The sequence below is a fragment of the Caloenas nicobarica genome, chromosome 3 (genome assembly GCF_036013445.1).
Source record: "Caloenas nicobarica isolate bCalNic1 chromosome 3, bCalNic1.hap1, whole genome shotgun sequence".
In the NCBI taxonomy this organism is placed as follows: domain Eukaryota; kingdom Metazoa; phylum Chordata; class Aves; order Columbiformes; family Columbidae; genus Caloenas; species Caloenas nicobarica.
In genome coordinates, this window is record NC_088247.1 from 91,465,058 (window position 1) to 91,484,520 (window position 19,463).

The 19,463-nt window shown below is 37.8% G+C and overlaps 1 protein-coding gene across 2 annotated transcripts in view; it reads right to left on the reverse strand.

Annotated features, from left to right (window-relative positions):
• RBKS (ribokinase) overlaps positions 1-19,463 on the reverse strand; it is a 68,645-nt gene that overhangs the window by 43,348 nt on the left and 5,834 nt on the right. Inside the window, exons 2-4 of one of the 2 annotated variants that reach the window (XM_065630386.1) lie at positions 11,425-11,517; positions 7,250-7,382; positions 1,153-1,216 (exon numbers count right to left, since the gene is read on the reverse strand). In XM_065630386.1, coding sequence (XP_065486458.1) covers positions 1,153-1,216; positions 7,250-7,382; positions 11,425-11,480 — 253 coding nt within the window. In that variant the 5' untranslated portion in view covers positions 11,481-11,517. The remainder of the gene's footprint in view (positions 1-1,152; positions 1,217-7,249; positions 7,383-11,424; positions 11,518-19,463) is intronic. The other variant, XM_065630387.1, reaches the window with a different exon arrangement.

Sequence of the window (19,463 nt, forward strand, 5' to 3'; positions counted from 1 at the left end):
TCTGTCTAGGTATCAATGTTGTGCGATATGATGGAATTTCAGAATTCTTTTTCCTGCAATTCTCTTCTGCTGCTAAAAAGACTGTTTAAAAATTTATGTTAAGATTGCAAGATCAATCATTTAAATCACAAAAGATGAGATTGAAGGTTCCTTGTGGAATACACCTTTTCATTAGGTGCTATGCATTAAAACAGCTTTATTTACACAATCAAATACCTTATTCATGACGTAGGCATGCTTTGGAGAGATTTAGAACTGTACAATAACAGACATTGGTTTTATGGTATCCTTGCCCGGTTTATTGCATAAGTTGGAAGATATGCAATGAATAAACCTGTATATACATTTGTGAAATATTCAGATGCTATACTGATAAGCATAATAAAAAAGCCTACAAAATTATGATAGTTCTGTCTTTAAAGCAGGATTTGAATAATGCAGTAAATGAAGGTTGTGGCTGCACGTGAAACATAAAAGACAAACAGAATATTCAATTGCCACTTAGTGATTGCATCTGTCCATCCTTGTCCACCCTGAAGGAGACAAGAGTCACATAGACAAAAATGTGCTCATGTAATTAAGCAGCACACAATAATACATTTACACAAGAGAGAGAATTAGGGTTACAAAGGTGCAAAGATACTCCAATATTGTGAATTTTCCCTTTTCCCAAAAGCCTTTTAACATTGATTTTTGTGTGTATGTGTGTTAACAAACATCAGCTCTAGTCTCTAAAATGACTACACGTGTCATTTCACAAAACAGAGGTGAAATGTACCGAGCTGACACATGCATTTCCACTCTATCCTTCCCCTCCCAATATGAGGTTGAGAATGAATAATCAGACTGGATTTTTCAGTTTCTCACCAGGCCTTACCATCATTAATGCCAGCCTAAACAATTGCATAACGGTAAGTTATCTTCAGGTGACTTGCACTGATGTAATCATCTGAGATTTAGTGGTAATAACATTACATTTTATTTTCAGTTGTACAGCTGATTTCAGAAGTCCCCGTATTCTCACCCCTATTCATTCATTCCTGCCGGCTGTGTCAAAACAATTATTCATAGTTATGAATGGTAAAACATATCTAATAAGGCAATAAAATGAGAAAAAAGAAAACAAAAGGTTTCTTTAAAGTAGAATTTTACCTGTAGAAATACCATTCTTCTTCAAATTTTCAACATAGTCATTGCCAAAGGAATCCTTCCCAACCTATACAAAAGATTAAAGGATAGATTTTCTCTACAGAAAAGTGAGAGGATAGATAGACCATCTTTAGAAAACAAAATGCTTGCATGTGATTTGAATACACCACTTTCTGTTTTGCAGCACTTTGCATTATTAATAAATGAATAATAAACTAATAAATAATAATAAAATGCATTAATAGTATTAATAAACAATAGGAATACTGTTCTGCAGTTTTCTCTTCCTCTAGTACAAAATTTCCCCCTACACCCATCTCGCTATATTCAAGTTTCATTCTCTTACAACCACTGTGTTCCCTTGACACTGAAGCTTCCTGGGGACTGTAAAATCTGTAAGTGTACTGAATTATTCAGCTTCCAACTGAAAGCATTTAGAGCAAATCTGGTGTCCTTTGTAATTACAGTTTGTATTTTGAATTTTCTACCTCAAGTTTCCCCGGTGGAAAAATATCAAACTGTGGTTATGGGCTAGAAAGTGACAATAAATAAGGCATTGCTGATTTCTATAAATCTCAGTACTAAATGTACTGTTTACAAATTCAACATTTTTAATTTGCTTTATCCAGCAACCGTAGATCAAGTTGAGTTAGGGAGTCAAGCTATGCGCTATTGTTTTTCTAACAGTAAGTTAAAGAACTTGTAATTTCAGCTCCACTAATCTTTTCAGCTGAATAGAGTTCTGCTTGCTGTTTATTCAGACTAATAAACATTTCTTTTTGTTACATGAGAGCTGAGAAGCTTCACATGGCCTGGCAATACGCGCTCGCAGCCCAGAAGGCCAATGGTACCCTCAGCTGCATCAAAAGTAGTGTGGCCAGCAGGCCCAGGGAGGTGATCCTGCTCCTCTGCTCTGCGCAGGTGGGACCCCACCTGGAGTCCTGCGTCCAGCTCTGGAGCATTTGGTACAGGAAAGACATGGACCTGTTGGAGAGGGGCCAGAGGAGGAGACGAAGATGATCAAGGGGCTGGAACACTCCTCCCATGGAGACAGGCTGAGAGAGTTGGGATTGTTCAGCCTGGAGAAGAGAAGGCTCTGGGGAGACCTTACTTCAGCCTGCCAGGACCTAAACGGGACCTACAAGGAAGCTGGAGAGGGACTTTTTACAAGGGCACGTAGAGATAGGACAAGGGGTGATGGCTTTAAATTGAAAGAGAGTAGATTTATATTAGATACAAGGAAGAAATTCTTCACCGTGAGGGTGGTGAGGCACTGGAACAGGCTGCCCAGAGAAGCTGTGGATGCCCCACCCCTGGAAGTGTTCAAGGCCAGGCTGGATGGGGCTTTGAGCAACCTGGTCTAGTGGAAGGTGTCCCTGCCCGTGGCAGGGGAGTTGGAACTAGATGATCTTTAAGGTCCCTTCCAACCCAAACCATTTTATGTTTCTATGATTCTATGATTACACAAGCTGAAAAAAAGAGATGAGGTATATGGAAACAAAAAGTGGTATAACTTGCTTACTGCCAAAATAGCATTTAAAATAAATGTATAAGGCCAACATAGCTTTTAATTCACCACTTTTAGCCTAAGTCTTCAGCATGCATAGTGTGTGCTCCCACTTCCAAGAGTATGTTGTGTATCTGAGTAGTATCAAAGACTGACCAATGCTACAGGAAGTATTTTTTGCAAGACAAAAAAACCCAAACATCTTTCAGATTAGAAGCCAAATCAAGATCCTGGTCACCACCTAAACAATGAAGAAATTACAGGAGGAGCCCTAACTAATGATCCATCTTCTCATAAAACAGCACTAAATAGCTAACAGTGTATTTGAGTTACTGGAAACACAAAGCAGCTGCCTCTATTGCCTGCAGTTAGAAATGTGTCTGTTTACGAGCTCAGTCCTTCAGAAAGTTCGGAGGAGGCCCAAGGGCTAGTTAGTGATCACAACAACCAAATCCCGCAATTCAGAATTCTAAAATTTAAGGTGCCACAGATGGTTGATCTTTCCCCTCACATATTCTATTGCATGACCATGTTTCGAAACACACTTTCATTCCCTACAACATCTATAAGGGATTTTTCTAAAGCATTAATAGGGACGGTCCCAGTCTTTTACCAAAGGAGGACAGAATTTAGGTCAAAACAGTCTAACCAGACAGAACATTCCTCTAGTACATGGGAAAAAAACCCTAACAACATTTAGTTTGGTCACCCCATTATTAATTGTTTTCATATTAGAATATTTTTGTATCTCTGACTACTCCCAGTTTGCCGGACAGGGCGCGTTGTCAGAAGCTGCATCTTCCAACTGCTTTAGGCTGGATGACTGCAGCCATCTGCAATTTGAGCCTGAGTCGTGCTCACCTCTGCAGCCTAACAGTTGTACTGTACTACTGGAATGCATTCCTCCTGATCGTATCACCTTCTCTCTCCCTCGCTGCTGCAAAGCTCCTACAACAAATCTCAGAATTTACTCAGTTATTTCAGCAACAAAATATTTCATAACCATTTTCCAAAGGCTCAACCGAAACTTCCTTCCTTCAGCTTTGGGTCCTACACAACTGACAGACAGGCATCCCTTATTGTTCAACTGTCATAACAACTGAGATGAGCCATGGTACTTTTGCTCACAGTGAGACATCTCAGTGCTGGGGGGACGCCCTTGGAGGGGTCTCCATGGAGGTCCTTTTCCTCCGGAAACATTTTTCCATGTTAGTTCATCAGCATCCAACCCAGTTAATCCTAGTGCCTTTGAAGGGCTTATCTTTCCATTCAGGCTTTTCTCCCAAGGAAGACAGAATACTGGGCATCAGACTTGTTTTAGAATAAAGGCATATTTACTGACCATGTGGAATTATAGAACATTGTTTTAAATATTTCCTGCTTTTGCGCAGACCCTGCTAGATGGACTATTGGGTAAACAGCAAAATAAATGTCTTAAGTCTGCTGACCACAGAACATTGCATGTGCTGAAATAGCATTTCTTCTTTCTTGAGTTCTTAACAACCATAGCTGTTTGTACAAGCATTATGGTCACATAGTTTGCATATTAGAATGAGTGGAATTACGTCAGTTATTTTTCAATCTGGGTTTTCCCTGCTTACTATCATGTTTTCCATGTGGAGCTAGGGGAGCTGGCTGGCATCATAGCAGCTAAAATTCTAGCAGCTTAGAGAATCAAATTCATCTGTACCTGAAAATGAATTACAACAAAAACATGTACCTCTTGACAACTGTTTGTTTAATCTGTTCTATATGCTCTTTTTTTTTGGGGGGGGGGGGGGGCACGTTTCTTCATTAAGGAATTAAACAAGTACTAAAGACAAGGAGAAGACAGTAATACAAAACAAAAAAACAACGGCAGTTATCCATCGTATTCTGGGCTGCACCTGAGGTATAGCTATGTTCTTAACAATAAAGTGAGGATTCAGGCTTATAGCACTTCGACTTAAATTTGGCTTTCAGATAATCTGAAGAGAGAAGACTACATAGCAATACAGCACTGCAGCTGGGGCTTAAGTAGAATTTAGTATATGCAATATCAGGCTAATGACATCAATGTCCAGTGAGGATCATTTCAAATTGTTTGTCAGAAGTAAAACAGGACTTCTTTTCAGCACATACAACATCTTGCAGACTAACATGCCTTCACCATCTTAATCTAGGATGTTTAAGAGATTTTTTTTTTGTAACAGCCACTACAAAAATAAAACAAAAAAATTAGTTTGGGGAGTTTGGAATCTCTCAAGACCACTGTGCATTTTTCCGTTCTGCAACAGGGTTCTTGTATGAATACAAGCAATTAATTTATTTGCTCAGATCCTTTAGTTCCCTGACAGTAATCCCTTACATTTCTCTGAACAGTTATCTTGTCTTTTTGAAGTGGCAACTATTCCATCAAAACATTGTTTCACTGTACTGAGCAAACTGAGGAGGGAAGTTTAAGCCTGATACTGTGATACATATTGATAACTCAGAGTAACAGCGGCCACTTGCAGAGACATCCAGGCAGAAAGTAAAATGCTGTTTGCATTTCCACTACTCAAACTCAGTACTTGGATTTTACATTAAAATCCATAGCGTTCTGTGGCATCTCTTGTCATAACTGTAACTCACCCTAAAAGTCCTTCTCTCAAACCCACACTAGACAGCTGCCATCTCTCTTCCGTGTTCTAAAGCTCTGAGGTATGAAAAATGCCTTGTTGCCTGATCTGAGACATCTACCTCTATTCTTGTGGAAGATCCTCTTAATTATAGTCCTCATAAGAGGATGCAAGACTCCAGCAGAATGTCCCTTTGGTATTAATACTGATTCCATTCCTGGAACTTCAGATTGTAGAAGCTATTGTTGCACCTGCACTAGATTGAAAATGTTGGAATTATGACCCAAATATAAGCATGTGCTGAGCACAGAGTGCATGTGTGAGGGGCAATCTGGCTTTAAGAACCACTGACTACTTAAGGCGACTTGTTAAAGTAAAAATAATTAAATTGTAATGGTTCATTATTGATTGACTCTTCTTAGTTTATTCAGCAAGAAACTATACCACTGACCTATGCAGATATAAGACTGTACTGCTATGAGATGAGACTATTTTGTAAGGCTATAAAGTGAATTTTTAATTTAAAAAGTAAATACAGACTTTTAAAATTAAAAAAATACAAAATTCTAACATTTATATATATTAGAGTAATTCTCTGTTGTTTCTTTTCTTCAATACATACATATATAGAAAGAAAGAAAGAAAGAAAGAAGACTAGGTTTCATTGAAAAAACATAAATATGATTTTGGAAAGTAATTAGAAATTATAGTAACTGCTAAATTTTGTTAGGAATGCAAATGTTTCCAGAAACATGTATGCACTAAGCAAAAGCTAGACCATTAAAAAATAAAACAAAATTCACACTTTCAGTGGAAAAAAACCCTTTAACATTTAGCAGGAAATGTTAGCAGGGAATTCATTCCCAGTTCATCTTGTGCTTGAATCTGATCATTCTTGAATGCAAAGATGATCAAATATACAATATTACAGAAGCACAAACATTGCCAATATAAAAAAAAACCCCACGCTGTAGAACAACTAGTGATAATGACCCACAGAAATGCTTTTAGGTGTGATTTAGATTTATAGCTATAATTCTTTAGCCTAAATATTGGATTGGAAAACCAGTGAGAAAGGCTTCCTTGAGATGTTTCCAGTACTTCTCAAGAAATCCCTGACAGACAATGATCCAACAAATCTAGTATCCTCCACAGCTATGGCAATAACAAAATATGTCCAGCCAAGTTTAAGTTTCTTCTACAGTTAACACAGGATAGACAATAAGGCTACAGGAAGAGAAAATCCGATTCTAACCTTAGTAATGATCACTCAAAACTTATAATGTTTAATGACAAAAATCAAAGAAAAGCATTGTAACAATACAGCATCTGCCAAGCTGACTCAGCCTGATGGCCTGTGAGCCAGTCTTCAGAACTGCTGTATACCAGATGTTTCAGAAAAGTGGGCAAAAAAATCCCAAAGCATGCAAAAGTTCCAGAATTTGAACGTCTCATCCTAATCACAAGTAATGAGATAATGATTTAACCCTTGAAGCACAAAGTTTTATAATCCTTCTCAAATTTGCTACTGGCTTGTCAGCATCTGATTTTTAATCACCTACTAAGTAAATTTCAGATTGACTATAGTGCCTAGCACCTGAATGTCATCAAGCCCTGATTGTTGTAACAGTGGGAAACATAAAAAGGATGGGCTAATCAAGATTACTTGAATTTTGAACATATCAAATTCTTTCTAATTCTCTTTCCCATGGTACATCAATCTAAGTTTTGCAATCCTTCTTTATATGCAATTTCTGCCAGATCTCTAGCCAACTAGTCTTTGTTTCTGGCAGTGTTCTTAAAACAGCCTCCTCCATGCTTAAATTTATAGCTGCAATAACAAAAAACCCCAAAAAACCACCAAAAAAAACAAAAAAAAAGGAATTAGAGGGAGATTAAAACAAAACAACTTTTCTGTAAGTCATCTCAAGGTTTACTGGAATTTGCATGAACATTTAGTTCAGCTGTAATCCAAGGGCAAGTCAGTGCTTACCTTGCAGATCAGCGAGGTCTTGGCCCCAAGTCGAGCAGACTGGACACACTGGTTGGCTCCTTTCCCACCAAAACCAATGAAAAACTTATGTCCAAGGATAGTTTCACCAGCTCTTGGCAATCGTGTAGTAAGGCTATTCCAATTGAAAACAATATTTACATACATTTGTGACTGAAAATAACAAGCATCTTCAAAATAAAGAGTTACATTCTTATAATCCTAAATGCCAGTCAGTAAGACTCAAAAATATTCAAAAGATCTTTTAGGGTCTCTACTCCACATCCCACCAGTTTAGATTTATTCCTTATATGCCAGCCAGTCAAGCTTCCTGCTTATTACTCAAGAAAGGGATTGCATTTCTTCTGTTCATGTTTTGTGTTTCTACAGGAAAACAAGCACTTGATCCCTAACTGGGATTCCCCAGTGCTAACTCCATACAGATAAATAATAAATCTATAGGTCTCGCTGCTCATATTGTTTTACTGTAACATTCAGCTCAAGTTTACAGATTGTTCATTTAATTTCATTACATCCAATTATACCTTCTTGAACCACCCTAAGTAATTTTTCACTTTGTTGGTGGTCACACCCCTCAAAATTGTAGATCGTTATCAAAGCCTTACTCCCCTCTGCTGTCACTCAGGCACACTGTACATATTTATCTGTTTTCTTTTTTAAGTTTTTATCTTACAAATCAAGCTTTACAACTTCTCAGCATTTTGTTGTTTCTTGAATGCACTCCAGTTACATTTACATCCTTCTGGGGATGAATGCCCAGAACCAGATGCACTAATACAAGCGGAGACCCATCAGGAGTGTACTCTGGTTTAATTTCCATTTTGGAAAAAACAAAACAAATCTGTAATTTTGTTAACCCTACCCGATGCTTTGCTATCTCCAGCAAAAGTGGAAAGGAAGAAAAGACACCATCAGGACTACGAGGAATAACTTGTCCAAATGCAAAAGGCCAGCTTACTTTTGCCACTTCTATTAAAATGCATAACTCAAAGCTGTGACCACAACACTCAGATTGCCAAAATTTCTGCCTCTTCAAGCCATATATTCCAAGCACAAGGAACAAAAATGGAATTCCTTCTACCTCTTAAGCTACGAATGAGTTCACAACGTGTGGAGGGAAGGCCTCCAAGAAGGTACTAGCAACCCATTCAGTCAACGACAGTGAGCTCCAACAGCTTTGCTAAAGTCTGCAGGAAAGAAAGGGACAGCGGGGAAGGAGAGTCTCAGAGCACACACAGCAATCTGCCCCAATGAGCAAGAGATTAACTTCAGCTCTGTTTGTCAATTTATAACATTATTTTACCAACAAATCTTACTATAGCTTCAAAATTGCCAGCCCTCCAATTCAGAAAAAGCTTGACATGCTTCTGCACTAGCAAACCACTGTGGAGTGCTTTTTGAAAAGGATATGAAGAATACCTGTATATTACTTTCTGAGTTTATGCTGCAAGTTCTGGGGCATATTGATGTTTGTGAAATCTTATGGAATTAATGACAGGCCACAGCCAGATTTACTGAAAATTCTCAGGAAAAAACAAACTTTTTTTCCCTAGTGGTTTTCAATTCCAGCATCCATCAGTCCAAAGGTTTAGGATCATTAGAAAAACAAGAAAAACTAAAATTAAACTAGCAAAGCCAAACAAGTCCTGAACTCCCAGAAATTAAGATTTTTGCTTTGAAGGAGTTGCTACAGGTCTGTGCTTCATCAGTAGTTACAGTTTCCAGAGAGATGCAGGTAAAGATGCAGGCTCTAAGTAAGGATGATTGCTAACAGAGCACCCCAGATTTCAGTGTGAGGGTCTGGTACCCAGCCAGCAGGTTTATTTTGTGTGAGTGACCACAGAGAAACTCCAGAAGGCTCACACACACAGCTAATGGCACTCATCTTGTTTCCAGAGAGGCAGAGCTGGGAACATTCTGTTGGGAAATGTTTAAGCCCTTTTAAGTAAAAATGCAACAGCTTTTTAGAAGTATACTTATAGGTACCTTATATATATATATGGAAAGGCCTGCTAAGTTAAAACTGTTTGCTCATAGCAGCATCTGGTAGGTTGTTTACAACAATGAGTAACTAAAAGATTTCAGGGAACAGGGTGTAGTGAGTGAGTATTTTCAACACTGGAAGCCAAAGTAGTGATGGTTGTGGACCAGAGAATGAAGGCCACAAAACTCAGCTGAGGAAGCTCCTATTCAGCCAGTGCCACAGTACTGCACTCACACTTCTCAAATTATGTGCATTCAGTAAATAATAGTTGTGTCACTCAGCCTTGGTAAGAAATAGTAATTGCAGCTCTTGTATAATTTCTTTCATCCACAGATCTCACTACACGCTAAAAAGCAGAACAACATCATTATTCCTGTTTTGTGGGTGTGAAACTTAGGCAACTCTTTTTGCCTTTTTGTGCCTTGGGTGAGCCAAGAAGCCAGTGGCAAAGCCAAAAATAGAGACCAGCTCAATCCACTAGCTCACACTGTCTTATTTAAATTCTGCAGTATGAAAATGGTATCAAGTCTCAATTCATTTTCCTTCCTCAGGGTGTTTTTTTGGCGATTATAGCTTATTGTAAATAGAATATGTTTCCCCAAAAAGCAAATATATTTTTAGACAAAGATTAACAATTGCAACATCCCAGTAGACATCTGCTAATAGCACTGCTCTGAGTTCACATGCATTTTCAAGAAGTACACCCAACGATACACATTCTTGTTTCAACAATGACCAGACCACGACTTGATTCTTCTCCCGGTTATGTTGGCATCAACATGCAACTCCAATGGAGGCATCAATAATTGCACTGGTGAAAAAACAGGCTTGGTGAGATGAGAATCTGAGTCTCACTGTTCCAAGTAGCATGGCATAACAACTGTCTGTGGGAATCAAACAGCTTGTTGAAGATGGGGAGATGACCTTTTTTATTGCTTTGGTGGAAAGGTATAAGGCAAAGGATCAAGTTGGAACAGTGATTTATAATTAGCGAATTTTAAAAATAGGCTAACAGACTAGGCAAGAACATGCAATAAGCTCCTGTAGCTCACTGTAAACACAAACCCCACCTTATTACATTTCAGGCATGAGCGTCAATCCTTTCAGACCAGTTTGCCACTCCAGAAGCCTATTTTTATTTTACATATTAAACAAATGCAGAGTACTGATCTATATATATAAGCCTGGAGGTTTCACTTTCACTCAAACAGGTATTCAATTTTTTTTTTTTTGCCATTCTCTTGTCATTTAATTCTGCAACTATACTAACTTTTGATTCACATCAGACAATTTTAATGAGCATTTCAGGCTTCTGTTATGAGCAGGCAATGATGAGTAATCTGTATGATTAAGGAACCCTATAAATTCTTGGCTTACTGATGGTGCCACAAAGAATACTCAAAATAGCCTAAAAGTGATGAAACAGCTAATGTTACTCCAAAACTAGGCTAAATAAGTTAATCAGAAAAACTGTCACACAGGCTTTCAGAATTGTTACATAAAATGTTTTACAAAATGCCATTTACAACTTTGACGTAATTTGAAAACACTGACCTGAAAACCCTAATTTAAGTTGCTACCCAACAGACTACTCTTTGCTTATGTGACCAGTTCTGCTCAGCTTTGAGAGGATAAATGGTACAAAGGATATTGAGCTCTCGTGTCTTATAAACAACCAGAAACTAAACTTGAAAATCCCCATAAAATTGTTAGATGGGAAATCATATTACTATATAATGTTGTGAAAACTGTGCTCCATACTACTGAGTAATATTCATAAAGGAAAGTTCAGACTGAAGCATCCTGAAATACTTCGGACTTTAAACACAAAGGAATATAATCACTCAGAATTTCAGCTGAGATTTTACAAAACAATATTTAAATGTAAAGTGCACAGCAGTGCTGCTTACATTTGTCCATGGGAAATAAACAATCTTACATCCACTTTCAGAGGTTTGGGATGAATAAAAGTACACACATAAGGATTTCACCATTGCAGTAACTTCAGCCCTCTCTTCCAGTAAGTGTGTGCCACAAGTTCCCTTAAAAGCTAGAGCTGATTAGCATTTGTATTTTTAGACAGACATCCCTTTGGAAGGATGGCATTAGAAACAGAACAGAACCCTTTACTACTGTGTTGAAGCACTGAATCAGAGGTGAAAGTGCAACTTACTGAGTCATTAATGTCCCTTTCCCTGGTATTCTGGGTTTTCTTGAAAAAGTTCCCATCTAAGCAGTGACTAGATCATATTCAGAGATAGAAAGTCTGAAGAAAGAAGGAGGGGAAAGGGAAAGATGTATATTAGTGGCATTTGCATAAATTGATCCTGAAATTAATCATGCTTTGCTTTGGATTCTTGACACCTAACCAGTGTCTGTTCATTGTCTTCAACACATGAAAGTATTATAAAGGTATACTATCACTGTTAGCTTAAGCTGATGTAAAACCATGCCCTCCCCTCAGCAGCATTTTCCTGCTCTTTCTCTTCCATCGCTTTTATTGCTCGTGGAGCTTTTTAATTCAAACTAATTTTGTTCCAAGGGTTACTTTAATTCAGATCAGCAAACTGCTCCAACCCACTGTGGAGTAGCCAGGGTGGGCCAGAACCTGCAGGACTGAGAAGGGGAGTGAGGGGAGGAGCAGGAGTGTCTCTGCCCTAAGAACAGCGCTGAAACTTTCATTTGAGACGACTTCGTATGTTGAAAACACTGAATGCTATGCACGTAAGGTTTAATTAAGTAGTAGAGTATACTTAGTCCATCAGACGTACTGAAGTAAAGCATAAAATGTCAGTATGTTTCTGAGTAATGACATGCGCATGAGAAAGGAACATAGAAAAGTGCATAAATATTTTTCTCGAAAAAAGGAAAAAATAAAACAATATTCTCATCAGGCAACTCAGAGGGAAAGAGAATTTATATGTTAGATTAGATATCACATTATCTATGATGACTGTCATTTACACAGTATCAAAAGAAACATTCAGACGTTTTTTTTTCTCCTGAAGAAAGGTGAAGATCATCAGGGCTATCAAAATAGTAGCAGAAATACTGCAGGTAAAAGTGTCTTAATAAAAAGGAATATAAAGGCCTAGAATTTAGCTTTGATTTTGTTCTCTTTGAATCACTGAACTGAACTGGCTCTTTCTCCCCTCCTGGGACTTCCCTAGAATGGGGAAAATCCCTGTGAGATTATAGTAGGTGTCACTAGCCACTGTCCAGTATAATACATACAATTTACTGGGCTTTTCATGATTCTCAGAACTGAACGAAAACAAAGGAGAGAACAGTTCTTGCCTCTAACTAGGAATATGAGTACAACATTGTAGTGAAAAAGTCTCAAAAGCTTGATGTTTTGGTTTAGCTGTGGACTGCTTTGCCTAGCTTAATTTTTAAAGATTTGAACATGTGCTACGGGAAAGTATGCATAGCATGGAGACAAAAAGACCACAATTCTTTTCAAAATCTCATGTTCTTGATTCATTTATGCTTTCTTCTCTTTTAGTAATTCACTAAAACATCTTACTGGAAGGTAGAAAATGTTCAGGATTTATAAAAAGAGTACCTCAGGAATTTAGTTACCTACAGCTTGGTTTAAATACGGGGCTATCCAGTTCTGTGTTCTTAGTCACACTTCAGATCTTTAATGACTGACAAAATTGTTAAGAGACAATTAGAAATCATACAGAATATTTTTTTTTCCTTCCCCTTATGTCCCTGAAAATGACAAGTTTTTCTTTTAAAAAATTAACTTTTCAGACAATTCAAGTAATTGGTTATTGCTTGAATGTTTGATGGTCTGGGTTCTCTCTCTAGCCCACAGTAATGAAAAGTGCAGATACACTACCCAAACTGGTACCAGGCAAAATAATTGATGTTTAAGGAGCAGTCCCTTTGTAGGACAGTACTGGCACAGTGGCAGAGTGACATGTAAAAGCTTTACCCCATCATCCATTCAGTGTATTTTTTAAACCTCTTCGATCTTACATGATATACAATTTGCCAACATAATACAAACAATGATGAATGATGAATTGGTGCAGAGCAGGAGGAATCTCTTTAATCAGTTTTACCATCAGAGGAATTATGTATTTTATGAAACACAAATATATATATTTTTTAAAAGACAAACTATTTTGTAGATCTCATTACTGAATGGGTAAACAGCTGAACCAAAACAACAGGCAAAAATCTCTGGCAAGGGAGAAAACAAAATGAATGGCTTCAACTACAGATAGGAGGGTCACAAGAGTGGTATCTTCTTATATGTGCAATCACTGAAATTCGTAACATGTAGAATGAGAACAGATGTCCACAGGTCTTCAAGAACTTCAACAAACATTTGTGTTGACCTTCACGCAGAAACAAATTTTATCCTCCTAGATATTAAAAGATGCAACAAATAAGAAGGCATCTAGATGAATGTCCTGGAGCATTTACAGTAGCGCACTGTACTGCACTGCAGTGAAATGACAATATGACCAAGAGATCAAAATTCCTAAATTATGTTAGGAGTATGAAACCTTCAACACAAAGAAATTATTTATTCAACTAATTGCCAAGAGTAAAAAGCCTTCTCATGGAACAATGAACGTATAACATTTCCTTATATCGCTAGCAGTTAAATTTTGGGAAAAGGTGGGCACAACATTCATGAATTCATAATGTGTGGAAGGTTTAATTCTGACTTTGAGGCTCTAAAGAGATTAAGAAGCCCCAAACAAATATGAATCTATCTTCAGATATTTGTCTCAGCAAACACTCCATCATTCTTACCAAACATCTGTTTTGCATTTAGTAAAGATTGTGAAAATTTTCAAAATTACTACTCTCTAACTTTTTTTGCCTTCCACGTTGTTCTTCATTGATGTCTCTCGATTACATTATTTTTGGAACCGCAGTTACATAACTATTTTCAAGGCAATCTGATGGCAATGTTAGAAAAGACTGTCTCTGAAACATGCTGTGCTCACCCAGGATCGAAGAAGGCTGCCTACGGTTCCTATGCCAAACAGAACATGATATCATGACGAAGTAGCAGGAATAAAGCAGAAAAATCGACACAAAATGAAACAACCTTTGCAACCCAAGCAAAGAGTGATCTTTACATGCCCAAGGACAGATTAACATACACAAGACATATGTGAACATTAATCTTTTCTCTGCCTCTTAAAGAAAGGATTTATCAAACAACAATGAGGAGAGTGGAAATAATATGGTTGAGTGGATAGGCCACAGGGTCCTTGTTCTTGTCATCACGATTTTTTATATACTGGTAAATCAACAAAGTAATCCGTGCTTCTGCTTTCCTATCACGCAGAAAATAGGGCACCTACTGACCCCCCAACAAATCGTGTCATCAGTCTTTTCTAGGTAAAAAATGAAAAAGGAACCCCCCCCCAAGCCATTAAGTACTGGCATTTTGCACACAAGCATATTATGCTTTATAAACTATGATAACACATCATAGATGTGTTCTCACTACATACTCATCAAGATGAAGTACAGTGCAGTCCAAATATTAATAATTTTCTTCAATAAGATGTTGCTCTAAAAGCTCATATCCAAGACAATAATTCTGACAAGTATATTTTCATCAAGTTTATAAGTACAGTGCTTCTGACAGAATCCATATGGGTCACAAATGAAAAGTATAATCAAAGCAATACTTAGTTTACACATACTTACTAATGTATCATAGATAATGAAGATAATCAACGTATTTAAACTTAATATGAGAACGGAATGGAATGGAATGGAATGGAATAGAATAGAATAGAATAGAATAGAATAGAATAGAATAGAATAGAATAGAATAATAGTTCGGTTGGAAGGGACTTGGAACCATCATCCAGTAAAGCTGCCTGACCACTTCAGGGCTAAATTTGCAGTGCCTTCATGAGACAAGTTTTTACTTTGCAACTATATTACCTTGATTTGCTGATTAAAAAAAAAAAAAGGCTTTATCTAAAGTTCAATCTAATCATAAAGCCATCTACTGAAATTTTGGATTACAATAACATTAAGGCTTGGGGGGCAAAGATGAGAACATGCAGGGTGGGGGGGGTGCTAGGGCTTTGCTGGCCAAGGTTAACTCTGCCATGACAGGCAGGAATCTCCTCTAGGTAAGTACCTTTACCTTTTTCACAATTTAAGCCCTCTTGGGAAAGGTAGATCTCTAAGTATCAGAAAGGTGTAATTGTTTATAACCCTGATTTATGATGCCTGTCAATGCACAACTCCTGTGTCTTCATTAATGCTCAGCATTTTATGATCAACAGGGAATAAAAACTGAAGAAAAATCTGCTCATTTTTGCTGCCTCTATTTGGAGTGCTATGAGCTCCAGCAAAACCACCAACTGCTTTTTTCCCAACAGGTCATTTTTTTTTTACTTTATTCTTTCTAGGGAAAACAAAACAAAACAAAACAAACCCAACATTTTTCAAAGATTGAACAATACTAACAGGGTATTCACAATGAATAATACTACCAGGATCAGATAATTAGAAGAAGTAAGGCATATTCACACTCTCATTACAGCTGAAAACATGGAAAATGCCTGTCTTTCCACATGAGTACTGAACTTGATCTGCCTTTCCTGTTCCTTCCCACCCTTTATTTTCAGCTCTGATCAACACGTTTTTTTAGTTTTTCTGTTTATACTATCAAGGTTTATGCATTTTGTATAAACAGGGATTTGAGAGAGGATAGGAAGTATAGCAAATGATGGATGGAATAAATTAGCTACAGAGAGTTATGATTCTTCGGAACCAAAAGTTATTTTTTGAAAGATGAGAGTCAGGAAAAGAGCAATAGAGAAAAGAAGTGCACTGTAAGAATGTGGTGTAGAAAGGTAACAAGAAGAGGTGAAGGCAAATAAGGGGAAATCATAGATGGTTCTGGGATGACACACTATTGATCTATTACAGGAAAAAATGAGAAAAAATTGACTAAAGTCACAAATGGAAAGAAGAAACAACAAAACCCAGAAGAAAGCACACAACTGACATATTCAGGAACATTACCACCTTCTTATTTTATAATTAGTTGTCACAAAGATCAACGTGTTCTGTAAAGCTGCACCTACTTAGGCAATATACTGGTGAAAAATCACTCTGTATTTTCTTCAGGCTCCAAGTATATGATACTAGGCCTGAAAGGAACCAGAGATGTCAGCATCAAATAATTTACCACAGGTTGATATAGGGGCTAATAACTGAGGCCACATAAAACAAGCAAACAAAACCTTACTGGTAAGCTCCTACGGAAAGAACAGCTCAGACAGCTCCTAGAGGCAGCATCATACATATGCCTGCCCAGTGTGTTTTTACACAAATTTCTTACCGTCGACCCTGTACGATTTTTATTACAGCTTTTGATTTGTGCCAGCAGCTTTTCACTGTCACAAGTACTAAAATTCACCCAAAGATATTTATGTTTAGAAATGCATCTAGGAAAATGGTTATTTCCATTAACAGCACAGCCAACAAGTAATTCATTAACAAGACAGAACAAAACTATTAATTGTATCATTCTGTGGCTCATAAAGGGGGAAAAAATACAATATTCTAAGTGTTGGGCGTTGAAATATGGTGCCTAACAACTGCTTATTGTGACAAATATTTTCAAAGGAGTTCCTTTAGACAATTTCCACTTTGACTATAGTGAATCTTGTATGGCAAACACCTCCAGACTGAAAATGCAAGAGCTATTTTAAGTATTCAAAAATAATTTCCAATAATAGCAGGGACATTAAGCAAAACAATAACAAATTGTGGGAGTTATCTGGTAAAAGAGTATTCATTGAGGCAAAAAAATATACATATATTCATAACACAGCATAATATTCAATCTGTATCATTGGGATACAGCAGAAGCCCAAGGAATACCCTGAAGTACTGACAATGCCAATGCCCAGTGTATTACTTTTGCCTGCTATTTACTTGAAACTGCACAGATATCTAAGAATTCAAGAGAAAGCAAAAGGCAACAGTTGTGCTATCTGTAAAGTGGGATGTCACAATGTGAAGCAGTGGCCATATGCTATAGTGCACTGCTGAGATAAAATGACACCTTTCTGCATAAGAAATGAACACAAAACCCTTACTCCTGACATTGATATTGGAGAATTGGTAAATAAGCTTTACATTAGTAATCTCAGTCTGCAAAACCGACATACAATAATTCTGACCTTTGCTGTCACCAACCCATGAGAAAGCACGTACATACTTAAGAAGGTTCAACAAAGAGATTCAGCTACTGATAGCTGGCAAATAGAGCACCCATTAAAGAGATGAATAGACCGATAAGCACATTGTTTTACTTTTGTGGGTAGTGTATAATAGCTTACTGACCTCCACAGGGGAAAAATGCCAGTCTAATGAGAGTAGAAAATAGTGCTACTTTAAGTCAAGCATTTAAGTACCTCTGAATAACAAACCAATAAGGAGTACCAGGGTGTTTCAGACAAGTGTTCTTTGCCAGGTGAGAAAACACAAGATGGAGTAGCTGATTTTCTTCCCTCATTAGGAAAATATACCCCTAAAAACTTATCACCTGCTAGGATCAAAATGTTTTTGGATTCATTTGCTCCATTACCTAAGTCAACTCTTTAGAGAATTAAGCAATACTTTCCCTGCCTCGTATGGACTAAACCTAAAAACTTGGTAAACACTAGTTTTATCTCACAAACCATAATTTTTAATTGCCAACACACATAGGAAAGGCATAATCCTCCACTGATGATATCATAGTCTACTGCCATGGAAATGACTGCAGTATCATAAACACAGGTTTAAGATGACCTCACTTACATAGGGAAGAGGGAAATTTCACTGGAATATGAATGACATTGGGAATAAACACACATAGATACTATACCATGAATAAACTCTTTTACTAGTCCGTTAAATATGGAAGATGAAGGCTACATCTAGACATGCAGCTGAACAGATGAGGGGTTCTCCTGTCCAAACACTGTATTACTGCCTCTGAGGCCTTGAACAGAGAAACCCCTCTGAGCTCCTGTCAGGGTTCCATTCTGTAACTTCACTACACCAGACAGGAGTGAAATCCCTGTCCTGACAGGCTTACAGTTAAACCACAAGAACATGAACAAAGTATGGCTACAAGAATATAGTGTAGGATCACAGAACAACATCGTAGCTGGAATGCTTCCTAGAATGAGTAAGTACTTCAGAAGTGGGAGGAAGAGAACTATACAGTCTCTTGAAGCACACAAAATAACATGAAGTCAGACGCAAATGCAGAAGTACGATCTCAGTGTGGCAAGTGCGAAGTGTTTTGGCATTGGCTCAGGAAAATACATATATTTAACCTTCAGCTCTGAAGTACTCTGAGAGGCGTCAAACAACTCAAGGATGGGACGCTGAAATTTGTGTGTAAGCTTTGTGTGGCTGTGAGCTGGGAATGCTGAGTCCTGTGTGGGACCCCAAGTTGAGATGAGAACAGGGAGTGGAGAAATGTAGAAGGTGATAATGATCTCACTTAAGTAGAACCTTTCATCTTGAAGGATCTCAAAGCAATTTACAAACTTAAACAGACCAGACACTGCAGCTGGTAGGAACAGAAGCAGACAGCTGGGAAACTCATTCATGGGAAGGAGGAGGTAACAGAGGACTTACTGGGTGCTGTACTTTCCAAAATGCTAGTGCTGGGAGAAGATAGCAGGACTAAGCCAGAGCTTTTCCCTAAGCCTTGCCATGCAGCCATGTGAGGAAACTGCAGAAAGCAAGCAGGCAGGCAGAGCTGGCAGAAAGAGAAGCAGAGAAACAGGAGGTCTCTGGATAGCTGGGGAGCTGTCACTGTTAGGATTGTGGTTTCCCTCCCTTTTAATCTCAACCTATCTTTTTACAAAGCAAACTGCCTTTCTTCCCCTCCTCCAACTTCAAAATGTTTTCCAAATGCATAGCAGGACAAGTAGTGCTACTTCTTGGTTACTGGGAAGCCAAAAAAATTACTTCAGGTACAGCATTTGTGTTGTCCAGGCCTGACTGTAGTACCACAAGGGCTATTCTTTAGCTCAAAAGCACTACTAAATACATACCATTAAAACTGAACTAGATAAACAAGTCCGGAAAACAAGAGTCATATTAGTTATTGCTGAAATGTAACTGCTTCTGGAAAGAAAGACAGCACCTAATTACAGTACACAGTAGCTTAGGACACAAAAAGAAGACACCAAACGAAAG